At 48.8% G+C, this 14,951-nt stretch overlaps 1 protein-coding gene across 1 annotated transcript in view; it reads left to right on the plus strand.

Moving 5' to 3' along the window:
* Positions 1 to 14,709, plus strand: part of LOC146202971 (histone H3-like) — a 47,500-nt gene extending 32,791 nt beyond the window's left edge. The window contains exons 3-4 of the mRNA XM_084602443.1: positions 13,186 to 13,443; positions 14,578 to 14,709. Of these exons, the coding sequence (XP_084458569.1) occupies positions 13,186 to 13,443; positions 14,578 to 14,709 (390 nt within the window). The remainder of the gene's footprint in view (positions 1 to 13,185; positions 13,444 to 14,577) is intronic.
* The last annotated feature ends 242 nt before the right edge of the window (positions 14,710 to 14,951 follow it).

The following is a 14,951-nucleotide window of genomic DNA, read 5'->3' on the forward strand; positions in this document are numbered from 1 at the left end:
AGAAAAAAGAAACAAATAATTTCACTCGATCAATGGGCTTCTTTTCGTTGGTTTCGTGATGTGGCCGTCAGACCGTGCGTTTCGGCGACTTCCAAAGCCCAGCTCACCGGCCGCAGTTGTACCACAGTTTCGGAGCTGGTCACCGCAGCCTCCCATTGTAGTGGTTAGATTATAGCCATTCGCCTCTGGGTTGGAGCTCAGGGCATATGCGTAGTATATGCGCTAAGTCAGCCTTTTTGGCATCGCAAAGCGTGCATTCGGGGGTGTACAACCCTGGGTTAACCAGTGATAGTTTAAAAGGGTTAGGGAAGGTATCCGATCGAAGCTGCCTCCAAGTCACTTGCTGGTTTTTACTGGGGGATTTATCCGGGGATGGGTATTCTCTGCTATTCCTGTAATGCATCGTGATTTCTTGGTAAAGCAGAAATCTGGGCGAGTTGGTGAACGTTCATGATGTAAAAAATAGCGCGAAGAACACACGGTCTGCGTCGTCCTTTCTGTCCGTGTGTTCGCGCTATTTTTTACATTATGATTTCTTGGTACATTATCATGCGTTCCTTCACCCCTCGCAGGAACGATTAGTCCACTGCCCGGTTGACAAATCCTTGGGTTATATGTGGGCCGCTTAGTTTCCCGGGTGGGACGAGTGCTCAAGAGGGACCCAGATAATTTTATACTAGCGGGGAGATAAATGTGATTTTTGTAGGATTCTATATGCCGTTTTGTGAATTTCGCCTTTTCCAAAGTTATGCACGGTAGTTTTTGAGTCGCTAAAAATTATTCCACAGGCGGTATTGGTGATTGCAATTGCTATCGCGGATTCCTCCGCTTCGTCCGCGCGTCTGCCAAGGACGGTAGCGGCGGAGAGGTGTTTAAATTTTTGGTCAACGATGGCGACCGCGAAGGCGTCCCGCTCTTCGTGTTCGACCGCATCTACGTAGATTGCCTCCTCGCGGTTCCCATAATGCTTGTGGAGAGCTTTGGCTCTGGCCTGCCTTTTCTCCTTGTGGTACTCCAAGTGCATATTTTTTGGGATCGGGTGCGCTACGACGTGCTTGCTTGAATATATCTCGGGGTACGGATCTTTCGTTCGATTTAGTTGTTTCGAAAGATATTTCTAGTTCCCGGGGAGTGTGTCTCCCTGAAGGTGTATTGGACAACCTCTCGCATTGGCCGATCCTGTGCTCTTCGAGCGCGTTATGGATGCCCATTTTCGAGAGTTTCGTGGTTGGTGTGAATCTCGCCAGATGTAGGGCTGCTTTGTACGCTTGTCTTATTAGGCAGTTGACTTTTTACTTTTCTGCTTTAGAAAGGTTCAGGTACGGAAGGGAATAGACGAAGCGGCTCAGCACGAAGACCTGGACCAGTCGTCTGAGGTCCGCCTCCTTCATTCCCGCATGCTTGTTGGCGATGCGTCGAATTCCTGTGGTTTACACACGCAGTGAGTTTGTTGAGTGTCGCTGCATTTTTGCCATTGCTTTGAAGGTGCATGCTTAATATTCGAATCGTTTCGACTTCAGGGACTAACGTGTTGTTTACGTAGATCTCTATGGGGATAGGCTTGCCGATCCTGTCTGTTTGTAACGCATGACCAGAAGCTCCAGTTCCCGCCCGCTCCGAGACAATGTCAGCTCCCGATTGCAGCGTCTGCTATATGTCGCCGTAACTCTCTCTAGTCGTCAATAGCGTGATGTCGTCCGTGTAGAGAGAGTGCTACACGCTCGGAACTCGCTTTAGGAGTCGAGTCATTGGTATGAGTGCGATATTAAAGAGCAGGGGTGAGAACACCGATCCTTGCGGGGTGCCTTTGCTGCAGAGTTTGAAGGTGTCCGATTTGAGCAACCCGAAACGTATCTCCGCTGTCCTATTGGATAGGTAGGCTTTGCGCTCGCCTACGTCCAAGTCTGAAATTGCTGCCGTTATAGCCTCGTGTTCGACATTGTGGAAAGCCTTAGTTAAGACGAGGGCCAAGATTGGTGTCGTACCTTTCTTATGCCCTGAGCTTACCACGTCTTCCGACAGCCGGGATAATGTCCTGCGTGGAGAGATGCGGTCTGAAGCCTACCATGATGTTGGGGATGAGTTCAAGTTTGCCCATATGTGTTTGTATGCGGTCTAGGATGACGTGTTCTAGGAGTTAGCCTAGGCACGATGTGAGGGATATGGGCCTCTGGTTTTGAATTTCCAGGCCCTTACCGGCTTTGGGATGAGGGTAACTTTCGCGTGCCTCCAGGAGGCCGGCACTTCCCCTTTTTCCCAGCAGTCGTTAAAAAGTTCGATGATTTCTTCGATCAAGGTGTAGTCGTGATTCTTAATTAGCTTATTGGCTACCCGTCAGCTCCCGGTGCTGAGGAAGTGCGCAGCTGGTGCAGCGCCTCCCTTACCTCCGCTACGGTGATCTCGTCTTCCATTTCTGGATTTGGCGACCCGTCGTATTTCGGGACTTTTTCTGGCACGGACGTGACTGGGTACTTGTCTCTGAGCGATTCGAGGATATTGCCGTCCTCGAGCGGGTATGCGTCTATGATTCGGCGAATGTTTTTGTTGTGCGTCGATTTGCTGTTCTCTGGGTATAGGAGGCGTCTAAGAAGTTGCCACGTGTCCTTGAGTCCGAGCATGCCGCTCATTCGGTCGCACGTTTGGCCCCATTGTTGTTTCAGCGATTCTTGCGCATGCGATTCCGGGATTCCACGTCTTTGACGAGGCGCGCAATTTTAAGTTTTAAATGCCTATTATCCTTTTATTTCATCCACCTCTTCCGGAGGCTTTCGTGCGCCTGCTACATGTGTATTAGTCTGCTGTCGACACATTGCGTTTCCGCCGTGACCGGTACTGCCTCGGTCGCGGTTTCGACATCTTTTTCTAGCTGTTTTAACCAATCTTCGAGGTTCTCTATTTTACCTGCTCTGTTTTGCTTTCGAACGAGCCGGAATTTATCCTAGTCTGAGATTTTGATTTCTTTCCTTCCCTTTTTGTTGAGCGATAGTGCCGGGATTTTAGTTTCGATAATGTAATGGTCGCTGCCTAGGCTACACGTGGTGTTTTTCCACTGCCTGTTTCCCACGTTCTTACAGAGCGTGAGATTCGGGCTAGTGTCAGCTTGCGCGCTGTTGCCTATTCGTGTAGGTTGTAGCGTGTCGTTTAGCAGTGTTAGACCTTCGTCCGGGATGTAGTTCCAGATTGCCGTGCCCATCTTATTAATTTTGTAACCCCAGGCCATGTGTCTGGCGTTGAAGTAACCCACAGTAAACAGCAGCCTGCGTCCACTAATTCTGAGAGCTTTGCCTATGGCTTCCGTTACCTGGGGGTGTTGCGATTTCGGTTACCTTTTATTGTCGGTATGAGTTCCACGAGGAGGCAATCGCCGTCCGTCGTATTAATTTCGTGCTGAAGGGCCGTTACGTTTCTATGGACCAAAACGGCTGCGCGCGAGTTTTCGCAGGTTTTATAATTTCTGAGGTTTACTTTGGTGTTGCTTTCCTGAAGTGCGATAACGTCCGGGATTTCCGAGACGCTCATATTCTGTGGAGCTACAGGTTCTCCCGATTTTGGCGGAAACTTCGATGATTTCCGCATGATTCTTGATTTGGGTTTGCATAGCGGCCACTTAGCCTCCGTTTGGCTGAGTCGTGCTTCAAGAGAGTCCATGCGACTGTTTAGCTGTGTGGAAAGCCCGCCTATCTGGCCTTTGATATCGGCTCTATTTTTTTCGGCGGTTTTCGTAATCTCTTCCAAGCTATAGCGTTCGAGATTTGTATGAGTTGAATAATGTCTTTGAGAATGGGGTTCTCCGACTCTAGTCGTTTCCATGGTTCACTTTTTAGCCGGGGGCTGTTACGCTGTGGCGATGTGGCGATGTGGCTCGCGAGCTCGTGGATGCGGGTACCTAGTTGTTTGGGTTAGCCCGTGGGGTATATTCTATCGGAGGGCTTGGAGTCTCCTTTTGTGGGGGGGAGGGGCGGAGGTGTCTTTTCTTTCTGGTTTGAAATCGTCGTCCTAAGTTCACTCATAGCCTCGTTTTGCTGGTGAATTATTGCCCTGAGCTCCGCCATTCCCCCTTGGGAGTTGAGCTGCGGTTTCCGGCTTACCTGTTTAGGAAGACGCTCTTTGCTCTCAGCTCTCGGTAGGGGCGGGAAAGAGACGGATCGGCCTCGGCTCATCCGGTTTCTCTCGCTGTTGGACTTGAATCTGCTCCGGGGCTCGTGTTGTCCCTGCTGTATTTGTTGAAAGCGGTGGCTTCTTTTTTTTTCTCGCTTGGGGTTCCCGGGTCTGTCAAAGCGCACCTTGCATTTCTTCGTTCCAGTGAAGTGATCTCCGCGTCATAATATACATGTCGGTGTGCAATCTGGTTCTTTTTTTGCAGGGTGCTCCTTCCCGCAGCGGTTGTAAAAATTCGTCCTTTGCTCTCGGACAAACGTCGGCCCTGTGGCCAGCAAGTCGGCAGTTAAAACAGGCTTCCACTTTGGTTTTGAAAGGGTAGCACGGGTAGAGCCTTCCGTAGAATCGGATTTACCTGGGCGCTCTGTTGGTCCTAGTGAAGGTAATTAGCAGTGCCGATGTAAGGTAATTAGCAGCCGCCTGGCGTTGGCAACCTGGCAGTCCCTGTTCAGGTCTGTGATGTCCTTGATGATTTCCTCGTGGGATTGGTCGTCCGGTGCGTTGTAGACGATCCCCTTGTGTCACAAGCTGTTCACCTATTATACAGCGGAAGATGCGGGAGCTTATGGCTGGAATATAGAGCGAAATTCACGGGACTCCGTCGCTCCTCTGGACAAGATTCGACAAGCCGATGGGGCAGCGACCGCCTGTCCTTGACGCGGCTGCTGCATAGTCGGCTGAGGGTATAAAATAACCGACAGCAGCACGCCCTCACCAGTGCGTTTGGGAAGATTCAAACTTCCGGCCACTCCGCGGTGCTCCGAAAGCGTATTGTGTTCTTCGGGCCCGCGATCGACGCATCGTCCTCTGCACCTGTACGGCCGCCGCTACCGAGCAACACAGCCTTCGACGCCTCAGCAAACAAGAAAGACGTGAGAATTTCATTCGCCACGGACTGTTGTTCAATCGAACATTATTTTCGCTTTGTTAACTTTTGACCTGACTTAGTAGTATTTTACGCTGTGTTCTTATGGAACTTTTGCTCATACTTATAATATCTGAAATACCTGCTTTATTATCTTTATAGTCTTCATATTTTTATCACAGTGTTTTGTTCATAGTCGGGTTATTTTTTTTTTCTCTCTTATCATTTATTTCTTCGTCTTTATCAATATCTTGTCGTGGCGTTGTATTCTCTTTCATTGTACTCTATTATTATCAGTGTAATTTTGGTCTGCTATTTATAAACCTTCAATTGTTTGTAAAAGAAAGTGACCTATTTGTACTTATTCCTCAATCACACACCGACACACGTGCTTCACGGGTTGACCGGCCTAAACTTTTAAATGTGTTCACAACCCTCATAGAGGAACGACGGGTAATCGTAAAGGGGATCCCGCACCTCTTTTGACCGTAAAGGCGGGGGTGTGTGACATAATTGGCGTCCGCGACAGGACTGGTCAACCAAGTGTCGGTGAGGGAGAGAGGAGTAGGTGCAATTTTTTTTAGTGTTGTATCCTAGCACTGCATAACGCTTTCCACCTAACATGGCTGATGCAGAGAGAACGGCTTGTTGAGTATGGCCGAACTTTTGGCTTTGAGGGTCAAGAGCTGCTCAAATGGGTAGATCAGGAGCGAGCTCGTCGCAGAGAAGAACGCAATGAGGAACGTACGCGGCGGAAAGAGGAGGCAGAACTAGAATCTAAACTCCGGATGGCGGAGATGGAGAAAGAAAAGGAGTTACGGATGGCGGAGATGGAGAAAGAAAAGGAAATAGAGTCGCAGAAAGCCCAACTCCGGATAGCGGAGATGGAAAAAGAAAAGGAGTTACTGATGCTCCGACGAGACCTACCTAATAATCCGGCAACTGACGCTAACAGCACCGGAGAGACAAGGTCAGAAACGGGGGAGAGTCAAGCTGCTCGGCCCGAACGCATAAGCCCGCACAAGCTGATGCCGGTTTTTATTGAGGGCAGGGACGACCTTGACGCTTACCTCATGCGTTTCGAGCGCGTCGCTGAGAGTCAGAATTGGCCTCGCGACCAGTGGGCTACAGCCCTTAGTCTATGTTTAAGCGGCGAAGCGCTCAGCGTTTTTAGTCGCATGTCTGCGTCCGAGTGCTTGGACTACAACAAGCTCCGGCAGGCACTCATGATTCGCTTCCGTATGACAGAGGAAGGGTTCAGAGAAAAATTCAGGTCTGCTAGTCCCCGGAACGAGGAAACGTGTTCACAGTTCGTGACGCGTCTTCAGAACTTCCTAGACAGATGGATAGAGCTGTCGGACACAAAGAAAGAGTACGCAGATCTCTTTGACCTGATTCTAAAGGAACAGTTCCTTTCTAACTGCGCCACTCCGCTACAAATGTTTTTGAAAGAAAAGAAGGACACATCCTTCTCTGAAACAGTAGCAAGGGCTGAAAAGTATGTGGAGGCCCATGGCTGGTCAAACTTCGGAAAGCAAAGCACCCCGAAGAATAAGGCAGAAAACGCCGTCTCCAAGACGACCGAGAGAAAGGAAACTTTGCTTCAATCATGGGATGCGAAGAGCAGCGATGAAAAAAAAATGTTTTATTTGTTCACGCACGGGACACCGCCCCGAAAATTGCCGGGCCGCCCCATCCGACGGATCGGGACCGCCCAAGAAATGCCACAAATGCGGAAAACCAGGTCATCCAAGCTGGAGATGCTGGGCAAATGGGGCCCCGAAACAGAGAGAAGAAAATCGGGAGTCCGCTGCAGTATGTGTTGAGAACGGATACCTCGAACTTAAGGATGGAGGGAAGATCCCCGTCATCAACGCTGGGTTCACCAGTAAAGAATGCGCCGTCAGGGAATGCTTACCTGTCGTAGCCGGCATGATCGGAGGCCAGACAGTCCGAGTCCTGAGAGACACAGGCTGCAACACGGTGGTGGTAAGAAAGGACTTAGTACGGAAAGAAGATATCACCGATACGAAGTCTCCAGTTTACCTACTTGACCGCTCAGTCCTAATGCTCCCAGAAGCTTGGGTCGATGTCGACACCCCGTACTTTCAGGGACGACTTCTCGCTAAGTGTATGGAGAATCCCTTGTACGATTTGGTGCTGGGAAATGTGGAAGGTGCTAGGCCAGCAGACGACCCCGATCCGAACTGGCACAAGACAACAGAAAGCGAGACTACGAAGTCCACTGCAGTAAAAGTTGAAGAGCTAGCGCCTGACACCGAGAGCCCCGCACCCATTTCGGATGCCGCTGAAGCTTGTCCGGTAGTGACTAGAGCGCAGGAGTGCAAGGATAAAACGCTGAAAAAGCTTAAAGTCCTGCAAGGCCTCCCTAGTGTATGCCGCGAAGAGTTGGTTCAAGAGCAAGAGAATGACGCGACCCTACGCTCGTGTTTCGATCGCGTAGGCCCGCCGCAAGCGAAGAAAGGAAAGGGTAGCCACCAGTTTTTCATTGCTAACGGCGTCCTTCAAAGGAAATACGTCGCCGAGTCGGGCGGGGAGTACACTCAAGTTGTTGTGCCCCAAAAGTACAGATCAGCTATTCTCAAGCTGGCACATGATGGGTTGATGGGAGGCCACCAAGGCGCGAAGGAAACCCTACTGAAGCTTCAGACAGAATTCTTCTGGCCAGCAATGCAGGCTGACGCTAAGCGGTTCGTTGCCTCGAGCCCTTACCACGTGCGGACTACCTTATCGCCTCGGTAGGCCGCAAGAAATTCTTTTCCAAGCTGGACTTATCCAAGGGATATTGGCAAGTACCGTTGTCACCCGATTCAAAGGCGATGACTGCTTTCACGGTTGGCACGGGGCGCTTTCAATTCCGATATATGCCCTTCGGTATTAAGACGGCGCCAGCCATTTTTACGAAGCTGATGCGGAACATCTTGGCCGATATTCCCGACGTGGCGTACTACTTCGACGATGTTCTCATTGCCAGTGCGACATGGGAACAGCATCTCCAAACATTGTACGAGGTCTTTGCTCGAATTGAAGCGGCTGGTCTCACCATCAAACCGCTGAAATGCGAGATCGGAATGGAAACCGTCGCATTCCTGGGCCACCAAATTGCGTCCGGAGAATTGTCACCCCTCACCAAGACCATACAGAAGATACAAGAAGCTTCACGGCCGACAACAAAGAAGCAGGTCCGATCCTTCTTAGGACTCACGGGTTACTACCGTGATTTCATCCCGAACTATGCTGACCTAACCTGTCCTCTGTCAGATCTAACACGGAAAGGTCAACCTTCAGTCGTGAGCTGGGGCCCCGAGCAAGAACGGGCTTTCAAGAACTTGCGGGAAAAACTGGCTGAGGCACCAATTCTGAAATTGCCAGATTTTGACCGGGAATTCGTCCTGCGAACAGATGCTTCTGATAGAGGTGTTGGAGCCGTTCTGCTTCAATCGCATGACGGAATCCTGCACCCAGTTGCCTATGCGAGCCGCAAGTTGCTCCCTCGAGAGGTAGCCTATTCAACCACTGAGAAAGAGGCTTTAGCGCTCGTTTGGGGAATCGAGAAATTTCAAGTCTTCCTCTACGGGAGGTTTCTCGTTCAGACGGATCACCAGCCTTTGAAGTTCATAAAAGAAACAAAATCTGCAAACAGCCGCGTTCTTAGCTGGAGTATTAAGCTTCAGGAATACAACTTCCGTGTCGAGTATATTAAAGGCAGCGAGAACGTGGGAGCAGATTACATGAGCCGGCTGGAATAGTTGTTAAGCTTGCACTACTGCATAGCTGCATTGTGTTGATTGTGTAATGAAAATCGTACACGATGTGCCTGTATATATGTGCACTTGATTGTTATCAGTGATCCGTGACTTGTGACATGTGCGCAAGACATGACTGAAGAACTACAGAGTTGTGGTGTGTGCGGGTTCAGATCAGTGCGTATATGGTGCGCGTCATGAACGGTAGTGAGTGACGAACGATCTTCAGTGCACTGAACGGACCCAATCTACTGCACCCCTCTATAGGGGCGTAATAACATCGTTCTCGGCGCTTGTGGAGTTCTAGAATATTCCGAGGCAATATTCTTCAGTGGGGGGCAGTGTCACAAGCTGCTTCACCTATTATACAGCGGAAGATGCGGGAGCTTATGGCTGGAATATAGAGCGAAATTCACGGGACTCCGTCGCTCCTCTGGACAAGATTCGACAAGCCGATGGGGCAGCGACCGCCTGTCCTTGACGCGGCTGCTGCATAGTCGGCTGAGGGTATAAAATAACCGACAGCAGCACGCCGTCACCAGCGCGTTTGGGAAGATTCAAACTTCCGGCCACTCCGCGGTGCTCTGAAAGCGTATTGTGTTCTTCGGGCCCGCGATCGACGCATCGTCCTCTGCACCTGTACGGCCGCCGCTACCGAGCAACACAGCCTTCGACGCCTCAGCAAACAAGAAAGACGTGAGAATTTCATTCGCCACGGACTGTTGTTCAATCGAACATTATTTTCGCTTTGTTAACTTTTGACCTGACTTAGTAGTATTTTACGCTGTGTTCTTATGGAACTTTTGCTCATACTTATAATATCTGAAATACCTGCTTTATTATCTTTATAGTCTTCATATTTTTTTATCACAGTGTTTTGTTCATTGTCGGGTTATTTTTTTTTCTCTCTTATCATTTATTTCTTCGTCTTTATCAATATCTTGTCGTGGCGTTGTATTCTCTTTCATTGTACTCTATTATTATCAGTGTAATTTTGGTCTGCTATTTATAAACCTTCAATTGTTTGTAAAAGAAAGTGACCTATTTGTACTTATTCCTCAATCACACACCGACACACGTGCTGCACGGGTTGACCGGCCTAACTTTTAAATGTGTTCACAACCCTCATAGAGGAACGACGGGTAATCGTAAAGGGGATCCCGCACCTCTTTTGACCGTAAAGGTGGGGGTGTGTGACACCTTGACGGCTTCGTCCAGTGACGCCATGTAAGTGCTGACCTGGTACATTTGGTATAGTATTTGCAAGTTTTGAAGGTTGACATATACTTGCTGGCTCTCTGTCGCAACGGGGAGCTCACAGTGAATGATCATTGGTTGGGTTCATGCGTACTTGATCTTGCCTTCTGGCAGCTGCGAAGTCTACTTCGGAGTCATGGCAGACCTGCAGTAGGCTGTTGGCGTGTTCGGAGTGGAGGTCAAGTCCTCCTTTGGGTCTGAAAACCACTTTATAGTCCTCTGCCGGAGGCGTGGAAGCGGTTTCCTCTTCCCAATTGGTCGACGCTTCGGGGATGAAGTCTCCAGCATGACGGTCTTGCCGGCGCCGTTCTTGGGTGTAATATCATACGCTGACGTAGCGTTTGTTTTCTTCGTATGGATCGGGTCGTGGGCCTTGGAGGCATGGGTCTATAAATTGGGGTTGTCATATTATGTCGGAGGAATCTCCTCCCCTTGCGCAGTGTACGTGCTGCATCTCGCCCGCGGCTAGACGTGGCGGTGGTTTCCTTAGTCGTGCTAGGCCTAAAACAGGCCTAGCTCGGCCTTATGCTGCCTGAGAGCAAAAGTACCCGAAAACGGTCTAAAATTAGTGGTTCCTCCCAGGAAAGGTGACGGGAGGGTACTAGGCACCCTTACTGACCTCGGTAAGAAGTTTCCGGGTCCTTCAGGTCCGTATTTTCGCCCAATGATGCGCAAATCTTCGGAGCCCATGCGAAACACGTCCGCACTGCTCGGTGGCAAGATGGCGACCATAGAATACGCCGAGCGTCGATTGACGCCGACGGTTGCTTTCCAGCGCCCTGTTTCGGCACTGGGCAGCGCGCTTTGAGCGCCAGGCAGAACAGCTCCGCGGGTGACGACTGGTGAGCGTCGCGGTAGGTTTGCGATGCCGGATCCTGTGCTTCGGCTTAAGCCTTGTGTTTGGTCAGGGCACAAGTGCACTGTTCTCGACGTGCAATGGTTCTCGTTCGGTGCTTTGTTGCGCATGTTGTGTAGTCGTTGCGTTGCTTTAGCCTATGTGTTTGAGTTTTCGTTCAGTGTTTTGTTGCGCATGCTGTGACGGTGTAGTTGCTAATCGTAATTCGTTTCAAACCGCTAACGTCAAAAATTTTTGCGCCGGCGTTATCAGCAAAATATCATCGGCATGCCTACAGCAGGTGATTGCTAGCAGAGGCCCGGACACCGATTGGTTGGAAGGTTGTGCCGACTGCGGTTGTTTCTCTCCGAGGGAAATAGAACCATCCCAGGTTCTTGAATCTCGAGTTAGACAGGCTACCCCTAGGTCACGCAGACACGTTCTTTATGGCACGGATAAGGCGGGGCTTTATGTCTACGTCGGATGGCCTTTCACATAACGTAATCGCTTAACACTGTGTGCAAATGATTGCTTGTGCGAGAATAGGTAGAAAAAATAACGGGATCATTAATAAACAATTAGCGAATTGGGGGCGTGTAGAGTCTGAAAGGAGAACAGATGACAGGAGCTTTTAACACTGTCATGCGCTTGAAGACATTCGATTTTTTTTTTTTTTTGAAGCGTCACCAAACGAATTCGGGGAACCTCCTCGGTTTGATATGAGGACCTCCAATATCGACCAACGTTAAAGTAGGACTTAGCCTGCCGGCGCGGTTCAGGTGCCACTGGGAAGTGTAACAGATACTATACACCTGCTCCATAAAACAGTTTAACCTGCTTAGTTCATTAAAATTACTACTTTACAAATTATTGGGCCGCTCTAAATTAGAGTATGCGGCATCGGTCTGGAACCCCGGGGTCGAACCTCTCATTTCTGACTTAGAATCTGTTCAAAACCACGGTTGTCGTTTCATACTTTCCAACTACCATCGCACTAGTAGTGTTACTGCAACCTTTCCCTCCCGCTTCTTTCTCATCGCAGGTCAATAGCTTCTTTGTGTACTTTTCACAAGGTTTATCGTAATCCTTATCTTAAAGACAGGTTATTAAAAAGACCACCATATATTCCTGCACGCATTGATTACTGCCACAAAGTTTGCATCCCTCCTTCTCACACAAGATGTTTTCATGATTCATTCATACCTAGAACTTGTGTCAGCTGGAATCACCTTCCCCATAATATTGCTGAATTTACTGATGCTGTTGCCTTTCAAGATGCTGTTATAGATTTTATATAAGTGTGTGCCTGTACTGCAATTAATTTATTATCTGCTGCTTTTTTGTTTCTTTTCGTGTATGTTATATCCACTCCCCTCTGTAACGCCTAACGGCCCTGAGGGTAAAATAAATAAACAAATAGTGTGTGCTGGGGCGAACTGGCGCATGACCACATGCCTGACCGGTTTACCAATCAATTACGCTTTATAATTACAGGTAACTAGCGATTAAAATTTTAACTTCACGCTACACGTACCAAGTCATGTATCGTTGGATAGCTTATATGAGCGCAATTACAGTGCGCTAATTAAATTTCTACTTAATTACCAGTAATTATTTAACTGTGATGAAACTTGATGCTACAGCGTCGTCATATATATCGTTGTGAAAGCTAGGTTTCGACGAGTAGAATCAGAGAATATATATCATCGTACAGCTGTCGCTCGATCATGGGTGTAACCAGGGTTCAACCGTTATGATTTTTTTTTTGTTTTGTTTCTGCAGGTGACAATCATGTAAAGCAAAGTCCCCTGTCAACCTATTCCCACGAGGCCACTGCGCAAGGCGCTCCCGGAAAACATCAGAAAGCTCCGCCGCCCGGCTCAGGTGCCACCGGTAAGTGTGACAGATACTATACCTTCTCTATAAACCAGTTTAACCTGCTTAGTATAGTGCTGGGGGGAACTGGTGCATGACCACTTGACTGACCGGCTTACCAATTAATTACGTGTTGTAATTAAGGTAACTAGTGATTAAAATGTTGACTTCGCGCGACATGTACCAAGTCATATATGGTTGGATAGCTTATATGAGTGCAATTACGGTGCACTAATTTAGTATTTACTGAATTACCAGTAATTATTAACCTGTGATTAAACCTGATGCTACAGCTTCGTCATATATATCGTTGTGAAAGGTTTCGACGAGTAGAATCAGAGAATATATATAATCGTACAGCGGTCGCTCGATCATGGGTGTAACCAGGGTTCAACCGTTATGATTTTTTTGTTGTTTTGTTTCTGCAGGTGACAATCGTGTCAAGCAGCAAAGTCCCCCGTCAACCGATTCCCACGAGGCCACTGCGCAAGGCACCCCCGACGGAAAACATCAGAAAGCCCCGTCGCTACCGACCGGGCACCGTGGCCTTGCGGGAGATCCGACAGTATCAGAAGTCTGTCCAGCTGCTTATACCCAAGCTGCCTTTCCAGCGCCTTGTCAAGGAGATCGTTCAGGATTTCAAGATTGACATTCGCTTCCAAGCCGCCGCTATTGCGGCGTTGCAGGTCAGACTCCATGATCCCTCTATAGATATGATTGTGTAGTCGCAGCCAGTCAGTACTCGGCTGTAGGGGCCGAAACTATGTGGCTAACTATACATGACATAAAACGTCGAGCTCACTGGATAGACCAGTGAAAAGAGAATTGATTATCAGACAAAACAAGATTTGCGGATTACTATGATATCCTACCTCATATTGAGACGAGAAAATGGGCAGGGCTTGTGCATGCAAACGAACAGCTAACTGTCGTCCGTTAGGGTGCAATGGATTTAAAAAGGAAGAAAATGTGGCTGTGAGCATAGCTCTAACCGCGCTAAATAGCTTTCTTGTACAGTCGTTCCTTTCAAAGGAAATGATAAGTATTAAAAGTATGAAATACCTAATGCGCGGCCACATGCATTTCTTGCTTGTTAAATAAAAACTTGCTGGCGAGGGGTTTCTGTTTTTTATAGCTCCATTTATCTTCTCCGTGGTAAACCTTCCAGCTTGCTCCCCGGTGTTCTGTGCCACGTTTTCTGTGACGTCTCTTTCGTGTTTTAAAACTGTTGCAGGTGCAGGGCAGTGCTAATATGACAACAGTGAGTGTGCTCCTAAAAGGAAATTTCAGTGAACACCGACAGTGCTGTTTCTTGGGCTGCACGGCAGATACGACTACATTACGGTGCACTGTTATAAAATGTAGCTCTGTGTTGGAAAGGTCAGTGCAGTGCACAATAATTAATCCTCATGAGGAGAACAGAAATAACATGCATGTACTGCTGTGCGTTCCCTCGAGCTTGTTGTGCTTGAGAGTGCAGTTATTGCAACTTTCTTGCCTTGGTGCGTGAAGCCAGCCAAAAATGGTACCCAGAAGTGGGCAGACAGCACCTGTATTCTTCCTGCAACAACTTCCTCATGGACACGGAAATGCACGTAACTGTTGCTCGTACAAATGGTTTGCAGTTCTTGAGCAGTATTTTTGTGGCAGATGCGTTCGGCTGTCTGCTCCCTTCGTGCATAAGCACTGCTAGGCTAGACAGCTTTTTTTTATTTAACATATGCACGGAATCATAGTGTTGCGACATCCATGCCGGCATTGCACTCGGACTTCTCTTTTTGATAGTTAGGTCGGTGATGTGTCTTTTGTCCACATTGCAGGAAGCTTGCGAGCAGCGCCTGACTACCCTGCTTGAGAACGCCAACTTGTTAGCCATCCATGCGAATCGGGTGACGATCACGCCGCAGGACATAAAGCTGGCGCTGCAGATTGGCGGCGACTTCAACAACTAGATGCCACACTCGCATAGCGAGGATTAGAATAGGGGGGCCCTGACGGTTAAGGGGAAAAACCGGAGGGGGAAGGGCGAGTGCGCATATTTCCGCGCTTTCAGCGCAGCCTACCGTGCATGTGCACTGCCGGCCCGCAAGGGAACCCCTAATCTAAACCTCGTTAATTAGTCGTTGTTCTCATTTTTTCGCTGATCTCATTTTTTGCGAAGTGTCTTTTGGCCACAAGAAGCCAGTACCTGCAT

The sequence above is a fragment of the Amblyomma maculatum genome, chromosome 1, assembly GCF_055883805.1.
Source record: "Amblyomma maculatum isolate TAMU_Amacu chromosome 1, ASM5588380v1, whole genome shotgun sequence".
In the NCBI taxonomy this organism is placed as follows: Eukaryota; Metazoa; Arthropoda; class Arachnida; order Ixodida; family Ixodidae; genus Amblyomma; species Amblyomma maculatum.